The sequence below is a fragment of the Cheilinus undulatus genome, linkage group 15 (assembly GCF_018320785.1).
Source record: "Cheilinus undulatus linkage group 15, ASM1832078v1, whole genome shotgun sequence".
Taxonomy (NCBI): domain Eukaryota; kingdom Metazoa; phylum Chordata; class Actinopteri; order Labriformes; family Labridae; genus Cheilinus; species Cheilinus undulatus.
In genome coordinates, this window is record NC_054879.1 from 35743694 (window position 1) to 35759640 (window position 15947).

Sequence of the window (15947 nt, forward strand, 5' to 3'; positions counted from 1 at the left end):
GCTTATTGTCTTTCTAATTCATCAGCTGTCTGCTATCAGCTGAACACATGTCACAAAAAAGCCTGAGAGAAAAAGTAATTAGCTACATTACTGTAGGAAACTACACTGGTAAATTACACACATTTTAGTAAGCCCTTGGGGCACTGTGGTACAAAAACACTAGTAATGAGTTGCATTTTGACAGGGAAAATCAACACAAGTGATAAAAATAAGGACATAGAAAATGATTGCTGAGTAACTGCGGAGAACAAAGTAATTTACATGAAGTTTTATGCAGAGGTAGGCTGTTTTAAAGCTATCTGAATAAAGAGCTGATGGAGTTCAGAGTCAGAAAGAAAATCACCGGCCCCTTCAGCTCCTCATTAAACTTCTTTTAGCTTGTAAAGATGCCCGGGGCCACAGAGCTGCACTCACTTTGACTTTCTCCTTTTGTAATTCAAATACTAAACACAAGAGTCTCTCTAGTATCACAACCTATGATACCGTGTTTGAAATAAGCTGAGGGGACATGGAGTGAACAGATAAGTCAGGAGATTATAAGAGAGGAGTGACTCAAAGAGACAAAAGGTATCCTGTAAATATTGTTTCCACACAGACCAGAAAATCAGTTACTGAAAAGAGCAGTGTTGACTTTTTGTGTTAGTCTGACACTGTTTGCTCAGTTTCCCTGAAGCAGATCATCTGAATCATCGGCACACTGGGAAAAATACACAGCAGGTCGGGTCTTTCTGGGTCAACAACAGAATCATATTCTTCTCTTTGGAAAGTTAATGTCAACACATTTACGTCTAAATTTCTATATCACTGTCATCAAAGTAGTATATTACATATACAAATGATGATAACTCAGGGACATTAACCGTGGTTTTCACCCATGCCTGTAAAGATTTTTGCAATAGTGTTGATTTTGACGCCTCCTGTAGAAAAGTGTCTTTGCAGATCATGTCCAGTACAGGTCCAATAAGCATTATTTTATTTTTATGCAATACCAAAAATCCTTTAATCATCAAATATATCACTTAATCTGATTAATTGATGCTAAAAAATGTACATGAAGGCTATCTGTAGAGTACTATAAATCATTTCACCAGCGGAAGCAGTGATAGGATTTAAAAAACAACAATAAAAACAATCTGTTTTCTGACTGATTTGGTTTGCTTTAGTATGACACAAAGAAGTATCTGCATTAATTTGAGTCTATATATTAAAAACAGACTATGGAGATTAACTGAGGTAACTTTTACAGGTAAAGCTGAAGCTTCAAATATATATCAAAAATATTTCAAGTTGACCCCTTATACTGATAACAAGAGACATTTTTCTCTGTCATGTCTGTAATAGCAACTTTCAGATGCAAAAAAAAGTCCTCCTACATTTTTTTCCTCTGTTTTATCAGAATATTGCCAAACAAGGATACTAATATTGCTCCATACCTGACCTCTGACATCAGAAAATAGTGGCATCAGTCCATCTGAAAGCATGAACAAATATCCCACATCTTTACGGATGTCCGCTCCCTTCTTTATTCCGTACGTTATCCGGACTGCTGATCCCTTTACAGGCTCAGCCCTCCTCCTTCGACTCCAGTTTAAACAAACCACTGAGTCCTGCTGTAACTCTTTGTTTGGCAATGAGGCCTATCAGGTGACTGAGCCTGAGGATATCAGCACACAGACCTTCATTGCTCTCTCTGGCACAAACTGTTCAAGGATGGGATTCATTCAAGTGTGTCCTCCTCTCAGTCTGCCATTTTCAGTCTCCTCTAAACCTTTGTCCTCGAAGACCAGCTGGTGCCTCACTACGCTGTCAAAACAGCATCGATCAAAGGAGGATTTTGATTCGTATGCTACCTACCATTAATCATGTCAAACTCCTTTATGCATTATATTGAGAAGTGTGGAAGCAATACTGTACATTACATTAATACGATGTGTACCTATCCCAAAACACAAAATTGGAAGTCGTATCACAGATATCATCAAATTCTGGAGGATATTCTCCTCTCTTCAATTTAATTCAGTTCAAAGCAAGTTGAAGTTTTTTACTCTCTGGGTACAATCGTGAGTTCAATTTAAAATGACACAAAACAACGTGATGCCATACACTAAAGAACAGTACCATATGAAACAATGCATGTAAAATAAAAAAAAAACAAAAAAACTATGAAATGTTAAGATACAACAGTAGGTGATACTATAAAATACAATAGGTTACCACTGACACCAGACAAATGTCACTGTACAATACGACAGATATGATGTGATGTGAAACAATATGATACGATACAATATGATTTCTAACCATACAACACCATACTATGTCAAAGAGTATAATGCATTACAATAGAAATGATATGATGAGGATAGGATAGGATATGATCTGATAAATAATGATACCATAACATACTATTAGAAACAATATGATGCAACATGGTACAATACATGATATGATATAATACCATAATATACCATACAAACTATATCATGCCATACCATTTCATGGCATACCAAACTACATCATACCATGCCATGCTAAGCCACACCAAACGATTCCATACCATTCCATAACATGCCATGCCTTATAGTACCATGTCATGCCATTCAGCAACATAGTATTCCATACCATACCAAACTATTCTATACTACTCCATACCATACCATATCATACCAAACCATACCATTCCATTTTATAATATTCCGTACCATACCATACCACACCATACCATTCCATACCATTCCATTTTATAATATTCCGTACCATACCATACCACACCATACCATTCCATACCATTCCATTTTATAATATCCCGTACCATACCATACCACACCATACCATTCCATACCATTCCATTTTATAATATTCCGTACCATACCATACCACACCATACCATTCCATACCATTCCATTTTATAATATCCCGTACCATACCATACCACACCATACCATTCCATACCATTCCATTTTATAATATTCCATACCATACCATACCATACCATATGATACAATATGATATAATACATTTAGATTCAACACCACATGAATCATCAATTCCATGTGGTTCAGCTCCTTCTGCTCCTCCCTTAAATTAAAATGAGAGCTGTTTTGCTTGATTCTGCATTGAAGGTGTGCTTTATTTACCACACATGACAAAACCCATGGAGACCATGGGTGCAACATGGCATGCAGCCTGGTATTTTTACTGTATTTCTGATACTATAAAGGCTGCAAAATTGCACTTGTAACTAATTAAAGCCAATGAGAGCCTTTAAAATGTTATTGATTGTGCAAATGAATTGACTGTGCCAGTGTTGTACTTATTTTTGTCTTTAAAAATTGATCCAGCCTCTTTAGCTGCTACCTGACCTGTAGTAGAGCATCTTCATGAGCCTTTCACTCTATTGATTGGATGCTATTTCCAATGACATCTAGTGTTGACAGATATTGATTGGAGACCTGTGATTGACTGATTTCTACAGATGTTATTTGAGACACAGCTTCCCTTTCCTCTGTTCTTTCAGTTTAACCTAAAGCAAAGGCGTACTCTCCAACATGTGTCCTCAAGTCAAGCAACAGTGGAAAAAAGACCAGACAAATCACCTGATGACCAGTGGTGTCTGTCAAAGCAGTGTTTACAGCCTAAGGATGCTGAGCTGCAGCTGTTTGGTCATCTGCAGAGCGCTCACAGGCACTCCACAAAGCATCAAGTTCACATAGCACTAGTTTCCGCTTTCTGACCTGGCCACACCTTGCCCCAAGCAACTCCCACACATATCAAATCAAAAGCAGACCCCCACCCACCCATCCACGTCTGCCAGAAAGAGACTATCCTGTTACTGAAAAATCCCCTCCTGGAAGAATCAAGATTTGAGTTTCAGTCCCTTTCAACACTGTCTGTTTGTCACATTCCCCCTTACTGTCCCTTTTGTTTTCCTTTTTTAACTACTTGCATTACTTCCTCCCAAACATCCACTCTCGGTTCTCATACTGTTGTACAATGGTAAACATCCCTCTGGGCTTTTAAAGAGGAGAGGATGAGCCAGTTTCAGACACTACTGTATTACTCACAGATGAGAACAGACAAACAGCGAAACTACTTTTTTGTTGTCTCTTTTTCTTTGTGATTTCAAGATTCAGAAAGTATTGATTAGGTCACAGTGAAGTGATGCAGGGGTTGCTAAATAAGAGTGTATATTGGGATGAGAAGACCACATCCTCCAAACAGAAAACAAGAATTTAGTTGCTCAGTTGTAGGGAATCAAGTGACTTTTAGCATTTATTTTACATGTACTTGTTTGCATTATATAACATGACAGATAATAAAAGATTGCAAAGTATTTCTTGTTTTAAAGGAAGCCCTGAGTGGACATTTCTGCATACACTTATTTTACTCCGGTGTTTGCAATAACCAGTAGTTTCCTGTTGTTGTAACAAGAACTCCAATTATTCATCAAACCAAAAAGTAAATTGTTAATGTCAAAGTGAAAACAGATTTTCAGAAAGTAATGCCAATTAAATAAATGCATGTAAGGTAAAATAAATGACTGCATAAATATTCACTCCCTTTCAAGTCAGTGTTTAGTAGAAGCACCTTTGGCTGCAATCACAGCATTGAGTCTGTGTGGATAGGTCTCAATCATCCGGACACTGCAGCTTTACTCTCTTTGCAAAACAGCTCAAGTTCTGTCAGGTTGCATGGGGATCAGGTGTGAACAGCCCTTTTTCAAGTTCAGCCAGAAATTCTCTATAGGATTGAGGTCTAGGCTTTGATTTAATTAATTTTACCTGCAACTTTGCAAGCCTTCCAGGGCTGGCTGTCGAAGAAGCATCCCTAAAGCATGATGCTGCCACCACTGTGCTTCACAGTGTGGCTGGTGATGATGTTTGTAGTGATGTGCAGTGTTTGGTGTCCAACAAACATGGTGTCTCTTCTGATGGCCAAAAAGCACTTTCTTCCACTTGACTATGGAGTCTCCCACATGCCCTTTGGCTAACTCTAGTCGAGATTTAACAGGTTTTCTTCAACCGTGTCTTTCTCTTTGCCACTCTCCCAAAAAGCTTTGACTGGTGAAGAACCTGGTCAACAGTTGTTGTATGCAGAGTCTCAGCTGCTGAAGCTCTTAACTCCTTCAGAGTAGTCATAGGTGTCCTAGCGGCCTCTCTTTCTAATCTCCTTCTTGCACGGTCATTCAGATTGTGAGAATAGGCCAATCTAGGCAGATTTGCCCATGTGCCATATTCCCTCTATTTCTTGATGATGGATTTAACTAAATTCTGGGGGATGTTCAGTGCCTTGTTTTTTTTTTTTTTTGTCGGATCCATCCCTGGTCTTAAACTTTTCAATAACCTTTTCTCTGAGTTGCTTTGAGTGTTCTTTTGTCTCCATGGTGTAATGGTAGCCAGGAATACTGATTAACCACTGACTTGACATTCCAAACACAGGTGTCTTTATATATGACAATCTCTTGAAACGCATTCACTGCACTCAGAAGATCGTCACTTCACTAATTGTGAGACTACTGGCACCAATTGGGTAGAACTCTGTTGAATTAGGTCAGCCACTTTAAAGGGAGTAAATACTTATGCAGTCGCCTGTTTTACCTTACATATTTTTGTTTAACTGGCATTGCTTTGTAGAAATCAGTTTTCATTTTGGCATAAGAGAGATTTTACTGTATTTTTATTGTTAATTTTGTATTGACCATGGCTGATTAATAAAATTAATGAAAGGGTCAAACATCCAAGGGGGTGAATACTTTTGTAGCCCCTGTACATGTAAAACAAATGTTTTGACCTAACAGTAAGAATAATTGGACTCTTTTCCAGCAATATGAAGTGATAAGGTAATTCAAACTTTTCTTGTCCTTACTGGAGAAGTTGAAAAACAGACACATCCTGATAGAGGGTAATATTATTTCCTCAAAATAAACACATGGTAAACACACGCATGCTCTACAGCTGGTGTGTACTGACTGAGGAGTTAATGTTCTTTAAAAGGCTTAACGGCAGGGATTAGCGTCCACTCACGCTCACGTTTGTAGGTGACGAGTCAAACGTTACTGGGTCACAGTCACACACCTGGACTACCGCCTGCCACTACTGACACAGATTTAACTGGAGAAGGCATCTTAGAGCAGGATTCATCAGGACAGAAGAGGAGGAAGAAAATAAAGAGGGGAAACTAGAGAGGTTGTACATGTGGTGGATAATTTTTAAAGTTATCCCTTCACACAAAGTTCCTTATTCTCAGCAATTCCATCACACGGGCAACATAATTTTTTTACTTAATGTTTTTTGTTTTCAGTGTTTTGGGGTAAAAAGGGCAAAAACAGAATAGATAGTCACCCATAAACAAAGGGGTGGGGGAGGGAAACAAGTGAGAATAAGGGGCTTACAGTCACAGCCGTGGAGGAGGAGTGACAGAGACAAAACAAAGCCTTAATAAGGGTGAGCATTAACAGATGAGTCCCAGTAATATCATGCAGGAAGGTGAGGGGTGACAGGGTTCAGAAGACGGTAAAAAGGCTGAAGTTTAAGGTAACAGTAAACAAGTTTGCTGCTCTGCAGTCTCTCGCAACACGCAGTAAAGAAAGAAAGATATGGTCTGTGATGAGAAAACAACAAAAGCCCTGTGAGGACATCCATAGATTCTGTTTTAAACCATTTTCCCATCGTAAAATGTATTTTTTCTTCTCGAGATGACCTATCAATGTTCGTATCTCAGAAAAACAACACTAGTTTTCCCACGATAGCGCGGCAGTGTCAGTTGTTTACTCAAGATCCGAAGAAAAAAACAATTTTTTACTGAAAAAAAACTTAAATTGTTTTCCCCAAATAACAACATAAAGTCAAAATATCACTGACTTGCATTGGGAAAAGGAGTAAAACATAATATACAGATGTATGCCTGCTTAGAGCCTCTGTAGGAAAACATATAAGGGGTAAAATCTGGCAAACAGACATTTTAAAAAATATATTATCTGCAAAATTATTTATCTACCACCTCTGGTCCTATCATATTTTGAGATTTGTGGTACTCTTGACTGGTATGTGGCCCCTGACATAAGGCTACAAGTGGTATTGGCTAAAATCTTAGATTAAAACAGGGAGACAAATTGACTGATTATGTTTTCAAACTTTGTGCAAGAAAAGGTGAATACCTGTGCCATAACTTACATACGATCTCTTAGCTATTATAAACATTATTCTCCTGATGAGCATATAAGAACGGAGGCATTAGACAAAGTGATGGTTGTGCTAAGAACCTCATATACAGAGGCTGCGGTCTTGGAAGTGAGTAGCCAACGTTCGACTCTGACTCTTAGCCATTTACTGCATGCTAATCTCCTCCCTCTCACCCTTGTCTCCTACTCTATCCACTGTCTTCCTTTTCAAATAAAGAAATCAAACCTTAACAAAGCAGTTTTTTACAACAATTACTAAACTTCGCATCAACGTAAAGCTTAGATATCCAAATGTATTGTGTGGTTATTTAAAAATATGGGCCCCTATCCCTACACATGCAGCCATGTTCAATGTTACATCGTGAGGGTCTTTAGCACTACACCCCTAAATACCCCAAGAAAGGGAAATTAAATTCTCTGCATAAGTGACCGATACAGAGGGGTGGGCAAAGTGGGAGAATCAGAACTCAGGTTAAATATAATCTATTCTGCATCAAATTGAACAAACTCACACCGAGCCCTGTAACACATAACATGAAGCAGGGCCAACGACAAAATCAGCTTGATGACACTGATTGTTGAACTATCCTGATGACCCGTGTGTGATGCAGCTAGATGATTTTCCCCCAACCCCCACTTTGTATCTTCCTCCCTGTCGCTTGTGTTAACATGGACCAGGAACAAGGAGAGAGGGAGATGACAAGGTATCAGGAGTGCCAGACTGGAATATTTCTTCAATTTTCTTTCACTTGCCTCACTCTACTGAGCTTATTAGCTAACTTTTACAAAGTGGAGGCCACTGTGCATTGTTAATATCTATCCATGTTTGAAATATAATGCTCTTCCTTTTGTCAACATAGAGGAAAATTGTTTAGTTAAAAGCTTGTTAATATAAAGCAGAAAATTAATGAAATTCATTTTCTTTATTTTCATTTCATTTTAACAGAGGCAGGTCTGACAGTAAGTGTGTAATGTAACAAAATGCACCATGATGTGATGTAATGGCTTATGCTCACCTGACAGTGATATATTCTTAAAGGGATGTTTCAGTATTTTTTTCAAGTTGGGCAGTATGAGGTATGTAGCATTAGTAGTGGCATTAGCAACCAGTGATTTCAGTGAGTATTGCTCCTTGAAGAACGAATCGCTGGTTGTACTGTCCCAAAGCTATGCTATACAGCTTAAAAGAAACCCTCTATGATCAGATAAGTTAATGTTGTTGGATAGATATTTGTATGTATATTGAACTAAAAAAACTCACCAGACATCCTAGATATCTGCATTTTGAGTAACCTTGAGCTTATAAACTCACCAGGAGGCCACCATGTTTTGGTCCACACTGGTAGTGTGACGTTACTTAGCCATCGCATTCCTCACTGTTGCTATGCAGGAAACATTTTTTCAGACTGGCAGTATGTTTTGCTGCTTGCACTTGCATCTGTTGCTGCCATAACAGCTTTCATACCAGGCAAGAGTTTGCTGCGTGTTGGCGCTGTCTCCCTGCTGTCAAAGCCCTGTCATTCCTCCTAAGTTTTACCTCAATAAACACAAATGATTTCAGTCAATGTATAGTAGAAAGGTGCCGGTAGCTTTTCAAAATAAAAGCATTATGTAGAAACAAAGGGAGTTTCTCCAAACAAATGCTTAATATATAGCATATTCTACCGATGTCGATGACATATTTGCAACAACAAGGAGATGGCTCTGTATTTGTCATTTTCCAGTCTGGTTCAACTGATAACTGCTCGCAGTGCAAGAAAAAAAAAGAAGAGACCTCAAATCTTAAAATTCTCCATGTGTGAGAAGGGCAGTGTCTCTGAGATGCAGCCCTAGCACTGGCTACCGGTCTCAAACAGCGGTTACTGCAAAGGAACAGCGAGGAGCTCTGTGGCACTGTGACGTCAGAGTGCCAGTGTGGACCAAAACACGGCAGTCTCCTGGTGAATCTATAAACTTAAAACACTCAAAATGCACATAACTAGGATATCTAATGAGTTTTTAGTTCAATATACATATGAGAGATACAAATACAGTATCTATCCAAGACGAACTTGTCTGATCATGCAGGGTTCCTTTAAACAGATGGGTACATTCTCTCTCTGAAATTTAGCAAGTTTTTGGTAAAAGTAGGCCACAAAAACAATGTTGGCTCAAACTTGTGCACTGTTAAAAACTTTTGAAGCATTTTATATTTTACCAGGAGAGCCTCTGTGGTTTTGTCACTATTTTGCAATGCAGGCTTTGGCTACCAGTTACTCTTGAATTTACATTTTACAGTGGTTTTTTTTGCATCATAATTGGAATATTTCAGCAAAATAAATGCTGTCCTCTATGTCACCTTACTCTGAATGAAATGCTTTGGGGGTCTTTTTTGTGGCAACAAAAGAGAAGGGAAATATGGCTTTTTTTCAAGTAATAGATTACTTCTATGAAAACGTTAAAAAAAAGATTACTTGATTTGCAAAAATAACATGTTACGTCACTTGGTACAACAAAAAAAAGTAATCTGAAAACTATAACGGATTACGCTGTAACGCATTACCTCAACTGCTGTTCAACTTTGGTAAGTGCATCAAAGTTGATTATTATCCCAGCATTGTCAATATAAAACCCCACATACGCAGACAAACAGGGCACAGGTTATCAGTGGATCCTTTGTGATTTACAGTTTATGTCTTCTTCTACTTTAGGTTGATCTTATCAAGAAAACAACCATCTGGTTACAGCATCATACCGACATCAGCCAGTGAGTAATTGCTTGTTTTTCTTGAGAGACAAGATGGAAGAGCAGGTGAACTCAGCAGCAGAAAACAAGTGGAAGATATAGAGATAGAAAAACAGAGGAAAACTTTGAGTTAACTGTCCCTTGACGTTGTAGAATATAGGAGATTGTTTTTTTCATACATAGGGAAAAAAAGACATGATCACCTACGTACCACACAGCCAGTGACAGCAGCGAGAAAATCTGTAGTATCTCTCCACCTCGTCAAGAGAGATCCGAACATGACCCCCACCCTTGTCCACTGGCCACAAGCACACATCCAATGCACCCTCTGTCTTTTCATCTTCAGTCTGATCATTCACCTCTTCTTTTTCTGATTCAGTCTCTTCATCCTCGAATGAGTCAGCCTCGACTTTATCTTCAGTTTGACTCTCTCTTTTCTCTTTTTGCTCATCAAAATTACAATCGATGCTCCCTTCAATCACAGCCCAGTCCATTTCCTCTTTATCTGAGCCTTCAGTCCTCACTCCTGAGTCCACCTCCAAACAAAACCCAGAGTCTAACTCCACATCCTCCTCCAGCGACAAGCCTGAATCCTCCATCTCCTCTCCCCCCATGCTTCTTTTCCAGTCTTCTTTACTCTGTCTCCTCTGTAACTCTTCCTCCATGCAGCTCTACAATAAAAAGGTTTTACTGTAAAAATCCCCCTCGCATTCTGACTCCACCTTTCACCTGACACCATGCAGCCTCTCTGCAGGTGCTCCACAGCCTGCAGGACGTCACTCAGTAACTGTGGAGAACTTCCTCTTGCAACCTCGGGTTACTTTCCCAGTAGACAAAAGCGTCAGTGTAACACTAAGGTACCCTTACCCCTCCCCTCAAAGGACAATTACCTGTCCTGACCCCTCCCGCTTCACTAGCCTCCAGTTTGAATCCCAGCCCTGTAAAACGGACCCAGTTTGACTCTATAAGCAGTCAGAAAGAGGATAACATTATGTCATATGCTGTGTCACAGTGGTTAGATAGCAGCTGCAGCCCTCATTTACCTAGGCTATCATACATAACCCTGCCTCATCTTTTGACTTATCTCAGGAAAAGTGGACCAAAAATACAAAGCCTCTATTCTAAGTAGCCCTGCATCTCCATTTAACCAAACACAGACTGTATCTATTCAAAGACCCTATTATTGTTTACAGCACTCAAAAGAGTCCATTCTTGCAAAGTTAGTGAAAGACTTAATTCTAATGAGACCTTTCACAGAAAGATGCTGTGTCCTTAATGAATGTGGTCATTTAGATTCAATTTCAATGTGGTATAAAAGATACATTTCAGTCCAAATAAACCAACAGAGACGCTGTACAGTCTCTTCATTTGGGAAGTTTCTAGAAACAACTTTACTCTGCTTATAGGCCTGTTGCCTTTTACACCAGCTATGCTGAAGTTATGTCTTAGTTAAGTCCACATTAAACACTACATGGATACTATTAAGCTGTGACTTGTATCATTGTTTGGTTGCACCACGTTAACTAGTGGAGTGCAACGTTTAAAGCAACCAAAATATTATTGCAGATGTGACATATTCACTACACTTAACCAATCAGTAAAAAGCATTTTAATGCAGTGTTTGTCATAGCGATGCCTCTCACACTGGTCTATCTCTAAAGAGACTAATGGATTACTGTTAACTGCAGTTCACTGACAATGAAGGACAAAAGTGAATGCAAATATGTCAAAGCACTGAGGTTATGTGATAACTATAGTCTACACCTTAGACCTACAGCCAGTAAAAGAGTGACACTGATTAGTTATATCATAAATAACACGTACTTACACCAGAATTTCAAACTCTGATATGATCCCCTTGAACTGCAAAATTTAAAAAAAAAAACATTGTTGGAGCTTTTTACAATTCCACATTATTTGTAGGGCTGTCGAAAGATTAAAACTTTTATTGGTGATTAAAATCAGAATTTCTGTAGTTAATCGCAATTAATAGCATCCTTTGTATCCCATTTGAAATTTCCACAATTTTTCATTGTAAGTTTTTTTGGTCCATTTATGATTTTTTTTCTGTCTTAAACTAAGGGTAACTGACTTCATGTTTAGCTACAGTTCTGCAGACTGCAGACTGCAGCTCTCAGATGCCCCCATTTGCAGACCACTACTGAGAGATGCTGCCTCTGTCAGACAGGAAATAGAAACTTCCAGATTAAACTTCCAGTTAGGGGTAAGGTTAGAATTAGGATACCAAAGTTTAGAGTCAAAAACCTGCATAGATAATGTAGCTAATATAGCTTAATATAGCTATAGCTTAATCTAAAGCTAACAAAGTTTGATTCGCTATGTAACCTCTGTAGATAATGTAGCTACATAGTTAATGTAGCTAAAGTAGCTAACTCTTAAGATAACAAAGCTACGTTAGCTACATTGGATAAAGCAGCTACATTACCTATGTAGCTGATGAGCTTTGCCTACATTTGCTAAAGGTTGCGTTGTTTAAGCTAATGTAGCTACATTAGCTTACAGAGCTAGTTTAGCTAGCTACATTGTTTTTAGTCGAAGCTAACAAGGCTAAAGCAAGCCAGCATTTGTCTAGCTTCTTCTAAAATGTAACAACTTTCTTCCAGACTTTGTTTATGGATTTTTTTTTAACTCTGCACTTTGAAATGTCTTGTACCAGCAAAGTGTGTTGAAAGGGACAATACATAAGTAATAAATAGCAGCAACCGAAATTTATGCACTGATTGTGGACCTGAATTAAAGGTAGCTTGACATGTGTTGATCATTTGTTTATTTGAAGATACTCGAGAATGAAGTTTAAAATTCCTGTTGTTATTATCTAGAATGTTTAAGTATTTATTAATGTATTAATGTTGATTGGATGGTAGTTTTACTACTGAGTAGATAGGAAGTTAAGATAGAATGGGAGAGAACTGGGTAGGGTGATGTTTTTTAACAGGAAGCCAGAACATAAGGACAAAAATTTGTTTGTATAAAAAGAACTTGTTGAACAAGGAAACAAAAAACAGTCTATATGCTTGGACAGTGACTTTTTCTGATCTGTGCCATAGCGGTCAGTTTGACTTTGCTGTCGTTGTTAATTAACAAGAGCAAATGGTCAATAATTATAGATGTGGTATTGACAAGTTTCAAAAGCATCAAAATTGTGACCATATTAGTCTCAATGTTTGTGGGTGCATCTGCATGTGCATTTATTTGTTGTTTGGGGTTAGGGGATTGGTGTTTAACATGCACAGGTGCAAAGGTTATCAGTGCCATAAACCTTAAGAGATAAACATGAGTGCCATTAGGGTTGAAGAGGTGCACAGTTCAAAGTGAGCTCAGGGTCAAACAAAGGGACAGATCGCTGATCAAATAACAGTCTAGGTCTCATTTGGAGATAATTATTCATTGTGTTTAAACATTAAACAAATCCAGGGATGAGGAGCCACTACTGGAAACAAAGTGGTTTTACAAACATTTGTGATACAAAATGGGTCATTCTGAAGAGTTCAGTGACTTCAAGTGTGGTACTGTGATGGATGCCACCTTTGCAGTCAACTTTAAGTGGTATTATTATAAAGTGGAAGCGTTTAAGAACAGCAGCATCTAAGCCACGAAGCAGAAGACGATGTAAAATCACACAGTGAGGTGAATGACTGCTAAGGCGCATGGTGCGTAGAAGTCACCAACACTCTGCTGATTCTACAGCTGAAGAGTTCTGAACTTCCACTGGCATTAATGCAAGCAAAAAACTGTGAGGCGGGAACTTGGTGGAATGGGTTCTATTGTTGAGCAGCTGCATGCAAGCCTCACATCACCAAGCCCAATGACAAGTGTTGGATGGGGTGGTGTAAAGCCTGAGAATGGACTGTGGAAACTGGAGTGACGAATCACACTTCTCTGTTTGGCAGTCAGATGGTGGAGTCTGGGTTTGGCGGATGCCTGCCTGACTGCCTCGTGCCAACTGTGAAGTTTGGCAGAGGAGTTGGAATAGTATGGGGCTATTTTTCAGGGTTTGAGCCTGGCCCTTATTCAGCATGAAGATTGCCCCTCACTATGGTAATCTTCATGCTTCAGCATTGCCAAGACATTTTGATAATGCTATGCTTCCAACTTTGTGGCAAAAGTTTAGGAAAGGCTTTTTTCTATTCCAACATGACTGTGACCCAGTACACAAAGAAAGGACTATAAAGACATGGTTTAATGGGTTTGGTGTGGAGAAACTTGACTTGCCCACCCAGAGCCCTAACCTTAACTCCATCGGGCACCATAACTGCTCTACAGAATGAATGGGCACAAATTCCCACAAAAACACCCCAAAACCTTGTGCAAAGCCTTGTAAGATGAGTAGAAGCAGTTATAGCTGCAAAAGGGGGGCCAACTCCATAAAGTACATGCATTTACATACAATGTTATGTAAGCATAATCGTCAGGCCGCAAAATACTTGTGTCCATATAGTATTATTTTCAACCTGTGAGCCTAAAAAAGTTCTGCATGCTTATTTTCTCAATTTAAGAAGGAAATGTCAGATTGATAAGTTCTGGAAAGAAGCTTTCATCTTCATTTTCAGTTGTTCTAACTGGAACTTATTTATGATTCAGCTGTTGATGAAATTGTTGACGTACACATACAAGTAAGTGCGAATATTTTTCTATAAACTCCAAAAATATCCCTTTTCTTCCTGACTGTCTGGATTCAATGTTATGTAGTCCTAGTCTGCAAAAGCAAACAACTGTTACATCAGCAACATAGTTCCTCTTGCATGGATTCACCTCTGGGCTGATGACTTAAACAGAGCTGGAAGGAAAGCTTTCTGTGAAACTCTTAACTGGAGGTACAGGCCGACCAAACAGACAAGAACAACAAGCCTGTGAATCCTAACACATACTGCATATTGACACACAAATATAACGCATAAGTGCAAGGCACAGCAGTATCTTTGCATGTGCAGTGACATTCATGCAGAGGTAGATTGATTATAAATATCAGAGGACGACCTTGGTGAAAGACAAAGCTGCATCACTAAGACAAGGGTCACATTAGAGACTAAAATGAGGATGCTCATGGAAAATACATCTATTGTTTGTTAGTAGGGCATTGTAAAATAGCTTGCACAAGAACATATGGACACTAGATGCCTTTCTCTATGCAGTTAACATGCACAAGTAGTCTGACAATACATAGAGACACAAAAACACCATCAATACATCTCCTGACTCACGCGGTTTGAGTTGAACCATCGGCATTCCACTATCCCATTGAGAAGAACTTCTCCTCCTGGTTTTCCTCACCATCCTTTACCTTCTGCTTTGTAACACCTGGGAAAGTCCTTTTTCTACTGCAGAGTCAGACACCAAAGTCTCGAAGTGTCAACAATCTCACACTAACTTGAGAACTCAGCAGCTTTAATCAGCACTTCCTTCTCCTGTAAAGCAGACGATCTACTGGAGAGATGCTGCGTACTGCAGTTTCTGCTGCTATAAGGAAAAAAGAAAACGTGCATCTGCAGAGATCTGTATGTTGTAAACTGAAGCGGCTGTTCAAGCTGCACAGGCTCTCTCTCACTCACACAGACACAAACTGTTATACGCATAAAGAGAGAAACAGCTCAGTGGGGAGCTCAGAGGAAACAGTGTGAGGCTCTAGGCATGATGCCCTGCAGAACTGTGGCCAGAGCTTCAATCAGAAATCTACTACACAAAACACCATCCCAAAGGTATGTAGTTTTATGTACACTGTAAAGCTGCACACGCACAGTCTCTCTCTTTCCGTTTTTAGACTTACCATCCCAGTCTCTCCAGGAGTTCTTGCGGCTTGGAGGGTTGAAGGGGAAAGGAGAGCCCAGTCCGGATATGTCTAAGTTCTGCATCAGCTGACTGAGCCGGTTCATGATCCGGTACGATGCCTCCCCACCCTCCCGCAGAAACTCATGAAGAGACATGAGAGCCGGCTGTGCTGGTCTCACTCACTCAAACAAACTCTGTCATCCAGAGAGACCCCCGCGCCCCCCTCACTGCACCTGCAAAGCTCCGCTGCACACT

General features: G+C 39.3%; 1 protein-coding gene across 4 annotated transcripts in view; it reads right to left on the reverse strand.

Moving 5' to 3' along the window:
* The window catches only part of mcf2lb (mcf.2 cell line derived transforming sequence-like b), a 68441-nt gene that overhangs the window by 40830 nt on the left and 11664 nt on the right, over positions 1 to 15947 (reverse strand). For 2 of the 4 annotated variants that reach the window (XM_041807077.1, XM_041807074.1), the window contains exon 1: positions 15691 to 15785. The exons of 1 other annotated variant lie outside the window; for it this stretch is intronic. In XM_041807077.1, coding sequence (XP_041663011.1) covers positions 15691 to 15775 — 85 coding nt within the window. In that variant the 5' untranslated portion in view covers positions 15776 to 15785. Of the gene's footprint in view, positions 1 to 15127; positions 15176 to 15690; positions 15786 to 15947 lie in introns of those variants that run through there. One more of the 4 variants, XM_041807076.1, reaches the window with a different exon arrangement.